The 17,087-nt window shown below is 51.6% G+C and overlaps 1 protein-coding gene across 1 annotated transcript in view; it reads right to left on the minus strand.

The window, feature by feature from the left end:
* Positions 1 to 6,555: 6,555 nt before the first annotated feature.
* Positions 6,556 to 17,087, minus strand: part of RPH3A (rabphilin 3A) — a 29,310-nt gene continuing 18,778 nt past the window's right edge. Inside the window, exons 8-20 of the mRNA XM_029961189.1 lie at positions 15,302 to 15,439; positions 15,084 to 15,179; positions 14,882 to 14,929; positions 14,581 to 14,811; positions 13,536 to 13,615; positions 12,892 to 12,966; positions 11,651 to 11,760; positions 10,913 to 11,039; positions 10,431 to 10,487; positions 10,121 to 10,272; positions 9,039 to 9,120; positions 8,430 to 8,526; positions 6,556 to 8,075 (exon numbers count right to left, since the gene is read on the minus strand). Of these exons, the coding sequence (XP_029817049.1) occupies positions 7,945 to 8,075; positions 8,430 to 8,526; positions 9,039 to 9,120; positions 10,121 to 10,272; positions 10,431 to 10,487; positions 10,913 to 11,039; positions 11,651 to 11,760; positions 12,892 to 12,966; positions 13,536 to 13,615; positions 14,581 to 14,811; positions 14,882 to 14,929; positions 15,084 to 15,179; positions 15,302 to 15,439 (1,424 nt within the window). The 3' untranslated portion in view covers positions 6,556 to 7,944. The remainder of the gene's footprint in view (positions 8,076 to 8,429; positions 8,527 to 9,038; positions 9,121 to 10,120; positions 10,273 to 10,430; positions 10,488 to 10,912; positions 11,040 to 11,650; positions 11,761 to 12,891; positions 12,967 to 13,535; positions 13,616 to 14,580; positions 14,812 to 14,881; positions 14,930 to 15,083; positions 15,180 to 15,301; positions 15,440 to 17,087) is intronic.

The following is a 17,087-nucleotide window of genomic DNA, read 5'->3' on the forward strand; positions in this document are numbered from 1 at the left end:
AGACCTGCTGCCTGGATGCTGTTGTCATGTGCTCAGCAGCAATAGATCCACGGCACTGGTCAGACCTGCCCTGAGGAGCATCTGTCTAAAAACTATAATAAAAAGCTGGGGGAAAAAACCTCACATCAATTAATCGCTGTGTTTCAAAATGTCCTTTTCCTCGCTGAGGCAAAAAGTCATCTCTTGATATGTTTAAAATGCTCCTTTCCACACTAATGCTTAAGAATTCCCCCCAGTGCAGATGTGTCCCTTGCACAAATTCATTGGTATTTAAGGATTTCAGGAGGTGCAGTTTTGGGTCATCACAATTCCAATCAGGCAGGGACAGACCTTTCCATGAGCTGAAGAGAGTGATGAGTTTCCACCCCATCGTCCCCCTGCCAGGGCAAAAAATAAGATGAACCAGAGGGAGCTGCTTGTTAAGCACTGGTGGCAGCTGAGGATAAAGGGAGGTGTCAGTTCAGGAGGTGTCTATGGGGTGATGTGGGATCCTTAATGATGGGGGGAAGCAGGGATGGTGCAGGATGAAATTTGCTGGTTGGGTCGGGGAAGGACATGTAACAGACGGCTGAGTGACCAAGGTGACCTGTCACGTCTCCTTGCCCTGCAATTTGATGATTAAACCAACCTGCTGCCAACAGGCTTCAAAGCCTCATCCTGCTGGGTGCCAGGGGCCAGTCCCACACTTGGCACAGTGCAACCCAGGGCTGGAAACACTCACGAGGCTTTTTATCAAGCTTTAGGCTTGGCCACTGACACCTATGTCACCTTTTCTCCCTCTGTGCCCACAGCTCTCCCATGCTCTTGGCTGCAGCTGGTTTGCACCAGGACAGTAATTTTTAACTCTATTTTAGCATAAATCCTTGTCTGAATTAAATGTCAGCACCACCCAGCTCCACCTCCCTCTTCATGCTGCCTTTCTCCCCAGCTCCTGTGTAGGATGCTGTCAAGTGTTTCAAGTTGATTAGGAGAAGAAGACATGGAAACTAAACTGGGATGAATAAATGCTGTGCTGTCACCACCAGCAGCTGTTCCTGTGGAGGGGTGGCCCTGCTGCCCCCACCTCCCCACGCTGATCCCATCACACTCTGCCCCAGGGACAGCAGCCAAAGCTCCATCTGCCAGTGGCCACTTGCATGAGCACAGGAGACTTTGCAGCACCTTTGGTCACTGCTGCAGGACAGGGAGATGGCAGGAACTGGGAAGGCACGGGGTGACCAACACTGTCCCCTCTGTGGTGCTGGCACCCTGCTGGTCCCCAGCCTGTGGATCAGCACCTCCCCCACAGCACTGTCGGAGAGGGATGGAGATTTCCAGGGCACAAACGCCGTGGCCGTGTCATTTTTCACACAATTAAATATGAAGCGGCCCAAGTGCAGCTCATATTTCAGGGTTAATGTTGCTGCCAAATATTGTCACGGCAGCGCCGCTTGTAAAACAAAAGCGATCGATGAGGTTCCATCTCCAGGAGAGCAGCTCCAGCTCAGCGTGATCCCCGTGCACCAGACACGCTCCCCGTGCACCAGAACATCCCAGGGAACTTCTAGGGTTTATTTTCCCTTTTACTGGGTTTTTAGTTCAGCAACGCTTTGCTTCGTGCTTCTGTTTCCTCATGGAATCCCAGGACAATTTAAGTTGGAAGGGATCTTAAAACTCATCCCATTCCACTCCCTGCCATGGGCAGGGACATATTCCACTAGACCAGATTGTTCCAAGCCCTGTCCCACCTGGCCTTGGACACTTCCAGGGCTGGAAGGAGTCTATTCTCCAGGGATATAACCCACCTTGACCTATCATCCTCTGGCCTGGCAGGATACTTTCTCCCTTATGCAGGTTTTCATGCCCAGTTTTCCTGCCTGGCTGTCTCCAAAGGCTTTTATTCTCTGAAAACTTTCCAGCCACTTGATCACAGCCAGTTTGCAAGTCTGGGCTATTAAATACACCCTGAGAGCAGTGGCTGGGGTTGAAAGCTGTGTGAGCTCCAGCAAGGTGAGAGCTCAAGAACACTCATCCTTGGGGAGAGCTTTGGAGATAAGGCACAGACTGAATTCAGCCCCTGGAGATCCCACCTGCCTCCCACAACGGAGTAGGAGTAGGAGTCACAGGGAGCTGAATAATTTAGATTTTAAAAGGAAAATGCTCTTTGTCTTCGGGCTGAATAAAGCCCTGATTTGCTGAGACTCTTGAGATCTTGGCTGTGACACTCAGGGTTTCCATGACAAGGCTCTTATCAGGTAGATACCCATCAGCTCTGCAGCTCTGCCTGGCTGGCCCTTAATTAATAATGCTGACCCTCATCAGGCAACAAAGAGGAGTGACAGAGACACCTACAAATTTCTCAGGCTCCTTCCCTCTCAAATTCAGCCCATCCTGGCTACAAACAACCTGAAGGCTTCTCAATAGCAATTCCCTTTCACACAACTGTAAATTTATTTTTTTTGTTCCTTTTTATCTGCCACTGCTTTTATTTTCCAGTTTGACCAGATCAAGGCGAGTCTTTTTGCTTGGGCAGTTTTTGAAAGGAGACAGTTTGTGGGATTTTTTTTTATAGTGCTGCCAGAAAACCTGAGAAATCAGTTATCTCTAATGGATTCAGAGAGCTCTCAGATCTCTAAAAGCAGAAAACTGCAGTTTCCATCTCGACTCCAGCTGCTTAATTCAGGTTTGGAGGCAGGAGTCGACCTCCCGCTGCCTGATCTTCCCAGTTCACCTGCTCCCTGCCCATGACCCTCATTGAGGGTCACTGATTCATCGCCCAGCACCCCCAAAATGTCCCCAAAAGGTGCTTCCCCATGCAGAAACGAGACAACCCAAACCTCAGCTTCCCCCAGGCAGGTCTTTGTGGTCTCTCCAGACCCCACCACAGACCTTCCCCTCTCCTAACTGGTTCTGCAGGAGCCCAGAGGAGTTTGTAGCCCCAGCTCTGCATCTGAGTGAAAGAACAGTTTATTTTAGGCTGAGGACCGACGAGATGAAAGCCATTGATCCGAGCTAGTAATTACATTGTTATCTGTGCCCTGTGAGATAAAGAGATTTTGAGCTGCTGGCTTTTTGAAAAGCCAGGCTTGAAAGCGGATAGAAAAGGGATTTATTTAGCTGAGTTCCTCTATTTTTTAAGTGAAATGTTAAATAGTAAAAGCTTGGGTTTTTTTATTTTATTTTTTCCCCCAGAAGATGAAAAGCCATGGAAGGTTTCTGTCCTGCTCAGCGAAGCAGGAGAACCTCAGTGATGCCCCAGGATCATGCAAGACGCTGTGAGAGCTTCCTAACAGGTTCTTTTAATGAAGGATACCCCAAGGAGGTAGACAAAAAACAGCACTAGGGGATTCTGGCATGGGCTGGGTCAGTGGGTGCTGCCATGACCTCATGCAGCAACGTGCACCTTGGAGAGGAGCCATTTGGCCATGTTGTGTTGTGCATCTCCTGCTCCAGGGGCAAAGCAACACTTTGTCAGTGTCTTCATCCCACTGCTTGCTCAACATTCCTGTAGCTTTTCCTCTCTGATTTTCCTGGCCCCTCTCCAAGATCAGCAAGGGACCTGCTTCCAAGTCAGCTGCTTAGTGCTGCTGTCACCCATATTTTACAGCCCTCTCAATGAAGAGCAAATCTATATTGATTTCAGAACTACCGGAGCTGTAAATTACTGGCCAGGACTGGCCTGGCCCGGACCAAGATGAGAATCTATTGATTGCACCAAAGGTCTAAATCTAATTAGCACACAAGGAAACTGGTGGGAACAGCAGAACAATTCACATGTTCTCAGGTGTAATTAAAACTGGAAACCCACCTGCAAAAGCAGGAGAGGCAAAGAATGGTCCTGTTCAAGTGCAAATTGCAATCCAAGGGTTTCCTTTTCAGAGCAGCTGACAGGAAAATGGGGAAGGACAAATAACAATCAGGGGGGACAATAAGAGAGGAGCCTCTCTTATTCCCATAAAATCCCTATTTCTCTATTTGGAAGCCTTTTCCATTCAGGACTTTGCAGCCAACCACAGTTGGTGCTCTGTCACCTGCAGTAGAACACAGCACAGGGAGTATGGGGGATGATCATCCCAGTCTTCAGCTGGAGTTGGGTGGCCTCTCTAGTGGGACCTCTTGGGTGGGATTTCTTGGCTGAGAGTTCTTGGATGAGACCTGTCTGCTGGGAGTTTTTGGATAGGACCTCTCGCCTGAGACCTCTTGGATGGGACCTCCTTGCTGGGAGTTCTTGAATGGAACCTCTCAACTTGAACCTCTTGGCTGGGACTTCACCACTGGGACCTCTCCACTGGGATCTCTTCTCTGGCTACGTTCTGGGCAGCAGCAGAGAGGAAAAATCAGTGGGAAGAAGGCTGAAAAAAAGCTAATGAAAGGAATTTAAAGCTCAACTTTAAGGCTGATAGACTTCCCTGGGAATACCCCTTCAAGAGGACAAAGGCCCAAGTCTTCCCTGCCACCAGAGCTCTGGAAGAGAACAAGCTTTAGCAGCAGTGCAAGGGAGGGGTGAGGTTGGCCCCGAAGTTCTCAACATGCCTGGAAATAGCGGGATATTCTTCTGGCATCTCCTTCCCACTCCATCTTTGGAGCTCCAGTGACATCTGCTGCTGTCTCTGGGCATCGCCACCAGCCCGGCCACCCGCCACCCCCCCGGCTCGGCCTCACACTCCCCTTCTGGGCCACTCGGAGGGTGCGATGTCACCAACCCAGGGCTGGGGCATCACCCTGTGGAGCTGTGTCCCAAGGGGCTTCCCCCGGCCCAGCATGCCTATCCCTGGAAACTGAGCTTAAAAATGCCCACATAAAAACTGAAAATGGAGGAAATCATTGTTTGGGTTGTGCAGGTCCTGGTGGGATGTTCTCCTGCAGTGGAGCAACAGGAGCTGCAGCCAGAGGAGGGAAAGGCTCATGCTCTCCAAACTGGGGAGGTTGGTTTCTCATGGGATGGGTTTGCTCTCAGAGGGAGCATCAGAAGGAAGCCACCACCACCACAAACTTCATGGTTTTCCCCATGGCATTCACCCCCAGGAACAAAGTGGATGTGCACGAAGGATCGACCCCCACAACATCCCCAAGATTTAACCCAGATATTCCCAACACCATTCCTGCTACCCCTCAGGAGCAGAGGAGCCAAACCAAGCTCTGCAGAATTGTGACCTCTTCCCTCATAGAAGAACCTGCACCCACCGTCCCAAACTCAATATCCTAAACCCAAACCAATGTCCCACCACAAATTCCCACATATGAACCCACAGGGTTCATATTCCCACAGGGAATGAAAGAAGCCAAAAACCACATTTATTTTTTTCTTTTCCAATAGTCTCACTTTATTAGATACCACATCAAGAGAGAATGTTGTGCTGCATGCAGCGGAAGACTGGAGTATTTCTAGTTCCTGTGTAACATTTTCTTTTTCTCTTAATAGTTGTAAACTGATATTTTGCTGTAAAATCACTGCATGCGACTTTGAATGCAAACAGCAGTAGAAGAGGCTTTTATTTTTATTTTTTTTTGTTGTTGTTTTTCACCATTCCCAATCCAGATGTGCATGCTTTATTTACAACGAAAAGAAGTCATTCAGGGCAGAAATTACCATCAGAAAAACTGAGAAGAAGGTGGCAGAGACCAGGACCGTGGTTTGCACAATACTGAGGAGATTGGCAAGTTGCACTTGATTTTTGTGAGTGTAAAAAGATGATTTGAGTATCCTTTGTTCGAAGGGAAAGCAGGCTGGACAGAGAATGGCAATACAGGACGGGGTAATGGCAACCTTAATTGAGTTGTTCTGCACATACAAAGGAGGCTGGGCTGCTGCAGGGCTGGGGGACATTGAGGAATTCCTTAAATAATGTTTTTTAAAGGTAATTTTACCCCAGTTACCCATTTCCCCAGCATAGCTCTGGGCCCAACTGCTGCTCTGAGATGAGCAGGGAGGGATAGGGCAGCACAGAATAATTGATCCATTGATCCTGGAGTCCAACCATCCCCCAGCTGAACCAGCTGGGCAGAGCAGTGAGATTTCAGCACAGGACAGAGAGGGAAACCATCCCAAAGAATAGGGTCATTTCAGTCTGGGTTGTGGACAGTCTGGTTCAGAGATCTCATTCTTACTGGCACAGAGTCAAGAACTCCATGAAAGAAGGGCAAAATTTTCAAGTATTCTCTTCCATTACACTCTCTGTGCCACAGGATGAGTCTGGGGTGATGGAAGAGGTCTCCCAGCTCAGGCCAGACAAAGCAGAGGATGCACAGGGCGGTTTAGGTTGGTTTTTTCCCCACCTGGTGGTCCAAGGCTGGGGAGCATGGGGGCTGTGGGAGGCAACACAGACCTCCTTGGATGTGTAGACCCTGGGCTGGGCTGGGGCAGGGCTGCTCTGCAGCAGCAGCATCACTCCACACACGGGGGTTCGTGTCACCCAGAGCTGGTGACATTACTTGGCACAGAGCTACGGAGACGGTCACAGAGTGTCAGCATTCAGAGGAAGTTCTGCTGGGGGAAAAAGACTATTTAAAGAAAATATCAAGAAAACAACTCATCCAACTCAAAGGAAAGAGCTGCCCAGGCCACAGGACAGCTCCCCAGTCGACTGCAGCAGCGGGTGCACGGGGAGTCATGGACTGGAAGGGCTGAGGTTTCATACAACATGCTCAGTGTGTAGCCCACTGACAATATATTCCATAGTGCTTATTGTGCTACTATCAACTATGCTTGAGGTTATCCAGAGCCAGCAAATGGTACCAAACCTGACCAGCATCAGTCTGAGAATGTCTTTGCTCTCCTGCTATCGAGGACAGATGGAACAGCTCCAGGAGATAACTAAAGCGCAGGTTGAAGACAATGGTTCTTGTGCAGAATCGGAAACAAAACAAAACAAAACCAAAACAACCAAAGTTTGGAAGACCTCTAAACATCCCAGCTAATTTCAGTAGTTGTGGTGTTTTGAAGCAATTCAAAGCAATAATCCTTGCACACAGCTACTTGGTGGGAAGTGCCATCTCCCTCGGCTTCCCTCCTGAGCGTGGCACGGCAAACGCTCGGCAGCAGGAGGGGTGGTCTGAGGGGGCCCAGGGACTGCCCTCAGGGCTCAGTCACTACTACACAGCTCAGAGGTGAAGAGGAGGTAGTCACAACCTTGAAACATGGGTGGGCTCCTACAGCAACAGTGTGTGAGTTCCTCAGGCAAAAGGAACCACATGAACCAACCCAAACCTGCTTCCCTGCGAGCACAGAGCTCCCTATTCCTCATAACTGTTATTGTGTTATTGGTGGATCTTCTCAGCAAAGGATGTGCCACAATATTGCTCAAGTGGACCAAACCAGAAGTAAAGCTCAAGCAGGACTCGCAGGATTACATCAGTGACACAGGCTTTGGCCTAATCATGACAACACAGACACCAGGAGACGGTGACGACCCACACCAAAGCCAAAGAGCTTTTTCATTATTGCAACTGAGGTATCGATATCACACAAGCAGAACAGGCTGATGCTCCAACACCAGCACTCCACACCCCAGTGCCTGACAGGAGCACGGCCAGACTGGTGGCTGCACATCCCACTGGGAGATGCCAGAGCCACAAGCCAGTGGCAATGGGATGAGCCAGAGGAGCAGAGGCTGGAGGAACACAGAGCATCGGACACACAACGGGAACGCTACCACAGGGCATGTGAGACCAGTGAGAGAGAGGAACAGTCAGGAGGGAACTATTGCTTGACAAAATTACACAGCAGGGGAACTCAATGACCTCCCTCCCAAAACAAAAAATAAACAGAGGAAGAGAATATGAAAGGTCTGGGTTGGTTTTCAGGTGGAGGTGAGGACGGAGGATGCTCAGAGGAGGCAGAAGAGCATCGCTGCCCTGGGACCGGAGGCTGTAGCAAGGCATGACTGCGCTGGAAGACGGACATCAGAGATCTACAAGGGCTTGGCAGAGGATGGGCTGTTGGGGAGCGTGGGGCAGCAGCTCCCTTTAATCACTGGCAACGTGGTTCTCGTTTTGGAGGGTGTGCCAGCGCTCAATCTTCTTGTCCTTGTTCTTCAAGCATTCATACCAGTGTTTCAAGCGCTCACCCTTGGCCGTAATGCCGAGCTGGCAACCGCCTGGGAGACAGGGAGAGAGGAGACATGGCATTCAGAGGGGATGCTGATGTTACAGTAAATCCCTCCATAGGGACAGAACTCACATTTGCAACACTTTTTCCACCTCCTGGATCAAAAATCTCATGGAAACACCCCGACATGCTTTGCTTGCCCAGAAGGGCCCCCTGGGATGCAGGAGATGGGCAGCACAGCGGGTGCAGTGTATGTGGTGGTCTGATACAAGCATCCCACCAGCTTCCATGGTCCCACCTGGGGTTCCTCACAGGGCAGGTGACCTACACACCCCTCCCATACAGCAAACACTGTCTTGGGCACCAAAAAACACACCCCAGAGTGCAGAGACTTTCAGCTCACCAATGTAGTCATTGGATTTTCCAATGTCGTAATCCCAGACTGAAATGTCCAGTGACTTCTTGGCCAGATCACTGTGTTTTATGTCATAGAAGAACTCCTGCAGAAGGAGAAAAACACGTCACGTAAAGCATTCCAGGAAAACACTCCCTGAAACCTGCAGTTAAGGGATTGCACATGTTCTCTGTACAGCCTGGATTCAAAATCCAGTGAGAGAAGAGTTAAAATTAATGAAGGGAAAATGCTCCTTCCCTGTAGTGCCTCTTCTCTCAGGATGACAGGAGCTGAGCTCACTCCCTGTACCTATGTGAGCCCTTTCCAGGTGTCCCATCAAAGCAGAACCAGTGGTGGGACCCCAGGGGCACCCATCCCACCCACACCCCCCAGCCAGGGAGACACAGAGTCAGCAGCACCAGCAGCAAGGAGGCTTCAGGGTGCATGTGCTGCCTGGCCCCATGGCAAAGTCATTCCCAAAATACTGCTGGAAACAGAAGTGGGAAAGGAGCCTGAGCAAGGAATCAACCCTCAGAGAATTTGTCTTCCACCTCCTCCACACAACACAGTAATTAGCTAAATTGATTTATTAATATAAAAAAATAAATCCATCCCTACCTCGTTAAACTCAGGATTCAACGTTTTCTTCTTAATCTGTGTCTTGTGCTTGGCCTTTTTTCCCATATCAGGTTTCAGCCAACTGGGGGTAACAGAAAACAGTTCAAAACTCAAGTGCAAGAACAGTGGGAGCTTATAAGCTTAAAAAGTGAGTTTCTGTGCTAGAAAAAAGGGCACTGACTATATTTATTTAAGGCCAGTCTCCCCATCTCCACATGTGGGAAAAATGTGGGGCTGGGGCTGTGCAGCCTGAATGGAGATCCAGGAGTCAGTTGTTCTGAGTTGAAATAATTTAAATCTATGTTCAAAGTTGATTTTAAAATGCAAGTTCACCATCTTATGTTCATGGAAATTGAAAATATAAAAAAAATTAAGAGAGACTGAGAAGGTAAACTGCTCAGTTCCACCTTAGCTATAAAGAGATGTGCAAAGTGTTCAACATGAGAGTTATTGAAGGAGTTTTAGGGAGAACAGAGGTTTTTTCTGAAGGCAAAGAGAAAACAGCAATGATAACCTCACCAGCAATGACTGCAGGGTCCTCACTGTGTCACAGTTTATGAGGTTGGAGTAAAAACAACTTCATTCTCCCACATTCCCAGGAGCCACCCAACCATGGGAGACAGAGACAGACAAGGTGATCCCTGGGCTCCCAGCTTCCCCCAGCACGTGGGATTATGAGGCAGGAAGTGGGGCATGGAGGGGCATCAAGCCACCCCTGCCCTGCAGCCACACTGGGTCAGAGATGGAGAGAAGGACCCCCTGTTCTCCTTGACATGAGGTCAAAGGTTGGACTCAATGGCCTTGGAGGTCTTTTCCAATGATTCACTGATTCTACATGAGGTGCCCATTGGATCTGGGCATTTGGGGACGTACAGGGAGTGATGGAGCCAAGGGCTGGGTCAGTCTCAGCCACAGTGGGGGCACTTCCACCATGCACAGTTACTGCTGGCGGACAGCTCCGCCTGCACGAGGTCTGCAGTGGCTTTGGAAGGAACTCCCAGCCCACCAGCTGCTGCCTGAGGACAGCAGGTGGCTCCATGCCCGTGGGTTACAACCCTGAGCCATCCCCAGGGCTCACTCACAGCTTCACGAAGGGGTCCGAGTACCCGTTGGCGTCCATGGCCGCCAAGTGCACGCAGCGCACGATGCCCACGATGAGCCCGCCCTGCTGGGTGCTGTACATGAGGGACACCAGGATCTTCCCACGCTCCTCCACGTCCCCACCACGATCTACCTGCGGGAGGAACACACCAGAGATGGGGACAGGGGTTGCTGAGCCAGGAAAATGTCAGCGGCAGAGCAGATGAGACAGGGTGGACAGAAGGGAACCTCATTCACACAGGAGATGGTGGGTGAAACATGCAGGGAGCGTGTTGTCCTCCAAGGGCTTACCTCCTCTTCATACAGAGCCATCCCACGGGATGCACCGGTTGTTCCAGCACGTTTTGTCTTGGATGAGAAAGGGAAAAAGAGACTGCCATGAGTGACCACAGCTGGGATAGAGCTCTGGGGGCTCAGCCCAGCTCCTTTGCTGGGCTGAGGAATGTCCATCTGCTCCATCAACCTTCACCTCAGCAGATCCTACACTGAGGAGCAGAGCTCAGGGACGGAGCAATCTGCCCTCTCCTCCGCAGTGACAGCGCCAACAGGAGAGGTCTCCAAAGTCACTTCCCCTGGATTCCCACCACACTCTTATCTCCTGGCCTGGATGTGTTGTATCAGACCAGACACAGGTGGGAATCCAGCTCCTGAAGGTGCCAGTGAAGTCAGGTACCTCCAGCTCCAACCCCAAAACCACCCCAACCTCCCTCACATGCCACTTGTTTGCAGCCCCAACACAAAGGGCAGCAGAAGGAAATCTCTCAGACACTCACTGGTATTACTCTCTCCAGGCAGATGTTGAAGTTCTTTTTCTGATTCGCTTTGAGTTTTTTCAAGGAAACTCGAGTTTCTCCAATAAACTCGTTGTGGCCAAATTTGTCTTCATCACACACTGAGATCCTGAAGGGAAGAGGAAAAGATGGAACATCAGCCAGGCTGGAGCAGCACCTCACTCTAGAGCTAAAGCCACCTCTGCAGGGGAACTGCTGGAGGGGTGGACTGAGCAAAGCCCCCCTAAAATCACCCTCCATCTATCTCTCCTCTGATAAGAGGAGGAATAAAATCAATCTTCTGGTTGGCCAAAAAAAAAAAAAAAAAATCAACATTTTTAATATCTGCTCTGTGATAGGGGAAGAGATCAACAGTGGAAAGGTGGAAATTTTCTGCAGGAAGGAAAACATCAAAAATTTTTAGAGATTATTTAAATAGACATCTTAATATTTTGCTGGGATATTGTTTGATCAGCAGAGATACACAATATGCACATCTCCACACCGATAAGAATTATAGTGATGCCAATAATTTAATATTAAATTACAGGGCCAAAATGCTTTTTCTCCACTTAAAAGGACCATCCAAATCAGAAACTTCATGGTGATTTTTAACCAAAACCTCTGTGTTTCCAGGTGCCCCGTCACCCCCTGTACTTTGCTGCCAGTGCTCTCCTCCATGTGAGGAGCCCCAGGGTCCCCATCCCACCCCTCCATGGGATCCCAGGCTCCTCTGCTTGCCTGAGGGTTTTCCTCTGCATGTCCTCATCCGTGATGCCGTGGTACACCAGGGTCTCGTTCCACACGGGGTTGCGGGTGTTGCGCAGCGTCTTCGTCCTCAGCTTGTTTGACTGCAATGGCAAACAAACAAACAAACCACGGCATAACCACACCCCTGACCTCCCCCCACCGAAATCCCAGCTCCTGGCAGAGATGCTCCATCCCATCTGGCTCAAGAGAGGTGGTTTGACTGGGTTGTGCTGGTGAGGCATCAACTCCAGGTGAGCATCACCAACCCAACAAGGTGGACCTTTACAGGAGCACCGGGGACTCGGTGACACGTGGTGGCCAGAGCAGCCTTCACTGCCTGGCTTTTGTCACTCCCTGGGATCTATTCCCTCAAGGACACTTGTAGAAGGAAGAAGGTGCACAGGACAGGCTGTGGGGGCTCAGGTCATGGCCCTCATGGTCTAAAGGAGGTGGCAGCTGGGGAACTGAGGAGCTCTGCCACTTGATCACGTGTCTTTCACAAACACATGTTAAACATTAAAAAAATTTTTTAAAAAAATCAGCAAATGAGAGCAACAGAAATCAAAGCAATTCCCAAGATCACAACACCTTGATTTACTCTGCACAAGATCAGAAATCCCAGGTGCATAAAAGCAAACCTGTAAACATCAATCCAATGGCTTTATTTTCTGTTTTCCCCTTGTTTTATACTTAGTTACTCTGAGCAAAAATCTGCTGCAGGGAAAAAACTCTGCACCCCCTGAGCAAAGAGCCAGCACTGCTGGGCCAGTTCTGGTCATCCCTTCCTCCAAGGCTGCCCCACTAGGATCAGCTTAGCTGGGCTGGGGAGGGAGATTTCCAGGGATTTTCATGACAGAGTCAGAGTTTCCTCAACAGTTCTCTCCTCCCAGCTCTAACAAGAACATGTTGCAGCTTCAAAGCAAATGGGTAGTTCAAATTTTGGCAATAAATAGATTCTTGGTCAGATGTTTTGTGATGCATTAACAGTGTTGCCTCCTCTGGAGCGTCCCTTCATCTCTGAGCAGATTCCTGCCTGCAGGATGAGCTGTTCCTTGGGTCTGGGAGAGCATCTGTGAACATCATCACTGTTCAGAGACACCCCCAGGGTAAAACAGCAGCAGTGAGCGAGAAATCAAGGGGGGAAGTCTGATACAAGGAAGGGGCCTGAAGGGGCTCTGAGAAACCTCTGCTCCATCCCAGCCCAAAATGCACCAAACCAGGCAAAGCCTCACCTTGCTGGCTCCAGGCAGGAGGTGCAGCTTCACGTAGGGATCAGCCAGGCCGTTGGAGTCCATCGGTTTTAAGCCCTAAAAGATGATTAAGAGAACATGGCACATGAATCCTCCTTCAGCTGAGCCAGGGAAGAGGAGAAGCTGTCCATGAAGCAACTCAGCAAAGAGAAAACGTGTTCAGTGAACCAAGAGCCTTGTTCTCTGCCCCGAGCAGTCGTGGGTGACACGATGTGCTGAAACATCAGACTCACTCAAGGAAAAATCATAATTATAGAACCACAGGATGGTTTGAGGTGAAGACACCCCAAATATTACCAAGTTCCAACTCCCTGCCATGGGCAGGGACACGTTTCACCAGACTTGTCCGACCTGGCCTTGAACAGTTCCAGGCATGCAGCAGCCACAGCTTCTCTGGGAAGCCATCCCAGTGCCTCACCATCCTCACAGATTTCTTGGATCCACTCAAGGAAAAGCCCCCCAACTTTCCCCAGCCAGAAGCAGTTGTGCCAACAGGGTCAGGCTGAGTCTCCCAAGGGAGCAGCCTCTGTCTGCAGCCACATGGCTTCCATCTCATCGCACCAAAGAAACTGGAAGCCAAATGGACTTAAACTGGGGACAAAATGGGAAAAAAGAGGAGCACTTACCTTGGCCTTGATGAGGGTGCAGTGCAGGGAGCTGTTCTCCTGGTCGTAGAGCAGGCTGAACTCCAGAGCTCCCAGCGTGGCTGACAGAGAGGGAGGAGGAGTTGGAAATAGCATCTTGTTAAACCCCCAGCCAATAACTGCATTTAGTCAGCCCTGATTAGTAATAATTAGAAAGATTTGTGGGTCAAATGTAGAAGCTGTTTAATGCACATGAGACTGTGCTGGCACCGGCCAAACTGCCACAGATCCAGCTGGACTCAGGAGCTCTGGTCAAAGCCTTACAGAGGAGGGACTGCCCAGGGAGGGCAGCCTGGGACTTTGGAGCTGGATTCAATATTCACCAGGCAGAGCAGGAGTAACCCTACAAACCAGCTCAGGGACAGCGTCTTCTCCCAAGGTTGAGAGTCAGTGCTTGGCCCCCAAAATGGGAGCAACCAACTCAGGCTTGTCTTCATGTGATCACCAGGAAAATAAGACAGGGATGAAGAGAAGGCACAGAACCTCAGCTGGGTCCAGCTGCTCCTACCCAAGCACCTGCTCCTGGCCCCGAGCAGCTCTTCCCACCCAGGATGTTCTCCCACAGATGCTCACCCTCCCGCAGCAAATTCCCTTTCTTTTAGGGGAGCAAATGGCTGAACACCAAGATCTCAGGGTGCAAAGGGATTGCAGCCGCCAAGCCCTTCCTAGACAAGCCAGTGGTGTTTCTCAGAGCAAAGGATGCTCAGATGGAAAGAGGCAGATGCCTTAGGGACTCCAGTATGGAAACAGGAAGGTGACGTAGGCTCAGAGCCTGAATCATCACATCAGAGCTCAGTGTTTGGTGCAAAACCAACTGAAGATCCCGTGGGCTGCACAAACTGCACTGAGCAGGGACAGCCTGCAAGACCCTGCCCCGATCACAGGGAAGCAGAGTTCCCCAAGGATTCTCCCAGCCGGAGACCCACCACCTTACCATACGAGTCAGGCTCCCCCAGCGATCATCTCCTCAAACTCCCACGCTTCCCAAAGAACAGCTCCCTCCCTTCCATGCACCCTGCGTACGTACTGCCTTCATCAGAGTCATAGCTGTTTGCATCCTCCTCCTCCTCCTGGGGCTGCTGCTGCTGCCGCTGCCGCTGCGGGGCTGCGGATGCGGGTGTGGCGGCGGGGGGCTGCTGGAAGGCGGGGGGCTGCCAGGCCGGCCTCTCCTCCCTGGCGGGGGGTGCAGCGTAGCCCCCTCCTCGCTCCTCCCTGGTGGCAGCGCGGGCCGGCTCTGAGGGTCCCAGCGGTGGGCTCGCTGCGGGAGGGACCCCGTTAGCACCCCGTGGGCTCTGCCCCCCAGCCCCTCACAGACAGCCCGGTCTTACCTTGTCTCTCCGGGAACCGCCCGCCCGCCCCGGGGCCCGGCCTCGCTGCTGCCGGCGGCGCTGGGGACAAACGCAGCATCACCAGGGAGTTCACTGGGAGGTGCTTCCAGCCCTCTCCCCAACCCCGGCACCGCAATTCCACAAACAAGGCATTGAGGTGTCCCCAGGGACTGTTCCTGGTTGCATCCCCATCACATCCTACCTGCGGGTGCTGCCGCCGGAGCGGGACCCGCAGCGGGTCCGGCAGTGGCTGGTGGGGGCGGCCGTGAGGCTTGAACGGAGTTGGTTCTCTTCACACCTGCAAGGAGGGGGCAGAATCAGCACAGACAACCCTTAGACAGCTGTCAGCCTTGTGCCCCCCAGCCCTCTCCTCCCAAGGGTGCAGAAGCAGGCACAGGGATGCAGGAGCACAGTTCTCACCAGGGCTTCTGCTGACCCCGCTCTCGGCACCGTAGTCCCGGCTCTCGGTGTCCCCACCGGTGTCCTCGCTGCCACACGGACCCGCCCGGCCCTCGGCCGGCCTGCGGCTCCCCCTGGGGGATGCCGTCGTGTCGCTGCCTGCGGGAGAGGGATAAAGGCAGCTGTGAGGCTGGAAAACCAACCTCCCACCCCTGGGTGAAGCTCAGTCTGGGTGTCAGCAAGAGGAGGAGAAAGAGGATGGGCACAGCCACTACGGCATCACCCCCAGAGTTCTGGTGACTGCAACAGGAGGGCTCTGCACCACCAAACCTTCACACAGCGGTCAGGAAAGCCCAAAGGACACACCAAACCATGGGAACACCAAGAGATGCAGAAATCCCATGGGAAAACAAGGCCAGAGGCATCCATCACCCAGTCCTCAGCACCCATCAAACCCCTAAGGCATCACAGCTCCACAGTCCCCAGGACAGGGGGATCATATTTTCCTTTTGTTGATCATCTTCCGTTTATTAACAAGACAAGGGTGGCAGCTGCCTCTGCCTCTCACTTCCATCACTCAGCAGATAAATCCCAGCCACACGCTCCAGGGGGCCCAGAGCTCTCCATGGTGACAAATTGCAACCCACAGATGTGATGGAAAAGGTCCCGGCGCTCACCTGGCTGGCACTGGAGATGCCAGGTATAAATCTTGGCTGTGACATAAATGGGATGTTTCTCCTTGGCTGGGCTCTCAGGGTCACCGGAGAAAGCGAAACGCAACAGATTGTATGTGGGGGAGAGGAGGGAGGGAAAAACACCGGGATGCTGAAGAGCAGAGAGGAGTGGAAACGAGCATCCAGGCCCAGGAGCCCCGTGGTGCAGAAACAGCAGTGCAATAAATAATTTTCCAAGGGAGCTTTAGGAAAATCATGGGCACAATGTGAGCATGCTGAGCGCCGGGAGGGACCTGCAGAGCTGGCAAAGCCTCCCGGACTTGCAGGAGCCAGAGCTCAATAAAAGCTGCCTGTTGTGGGGCTGGGAAGCTCAACAGCACCAGCTACTGTTGCGATTAAATCACCTTAATTAAGTGGTTTCCCCAAGTGCTGCTGCATGGGAAGGGGAAGATCATCAGCTGGGAGCACCAGGCTGGGCACAGGCTCATCTGGAGCTTCCCACAGGGCTGTGACTAATCCCAGGTACCCACAGTGGGTGCCGCCCCATGGGGCTCACCCCAAAACACCACCCAGACACATAGGATGTGTCTCCATCGTGTGGGCTGGAGGGAGCACAGCTCAGAAAAAGGCTGTGCCACCAACACGGAGCCACAATTGGGAACTCAAGCATGGCCACTGTCACAACAGACCCTGAGCTAAAGGATGGCTGGGATGGAGGGGACCACACCAGGGGAAATGTCCTCTCAAACTCCTACTGCCTTCTTCGTAAGGAAGGAGAGGAAGAGGAGGGTTTGCAGCCACTGTGCTGCTCTCATCTTAATGATTGTCCAGCCAGGGGCAGGTGCTGTTGGGAAGGGTCTGGAATCCTCAGCACCTCAGCACTCTGATGTGGAACTGTGAAAAGGGGGGATATTACTCAAAATTAACTCTCAGTGAGACCTTCTCAGTCTCTCCAACTCCCTTACAGGAGGGTGGAGCCAGGTGGGGGTCAGACTCTGCTCCTGGGGAACAAGGGACAGGACAAGAGGAAACAGCCTCAGGTTGTGCCAGGGGAGGTTTAGGTCGGATATTAGGGAACATTACTTCACTGAAAGGGTTGTCTAGCCCTGGCACAGGTGCCCGGGGCAGGGGTG

This window comes from Manacus vitellinus, unplaced genomic scaffold (assembly GCF_001715985.3).
Source record: "Manacus vitellinus isolate BGI_N305 unplaced genomic scaffold, ASM171598v3 scaffold_31_pilon, whole genome shotgun sequence".
Lineage (NCBI taxonomy): Eukaryota > Metazoa > Chordata > Aves > Passeriformes > Pipridae > Manacus > Manacus vitellinus.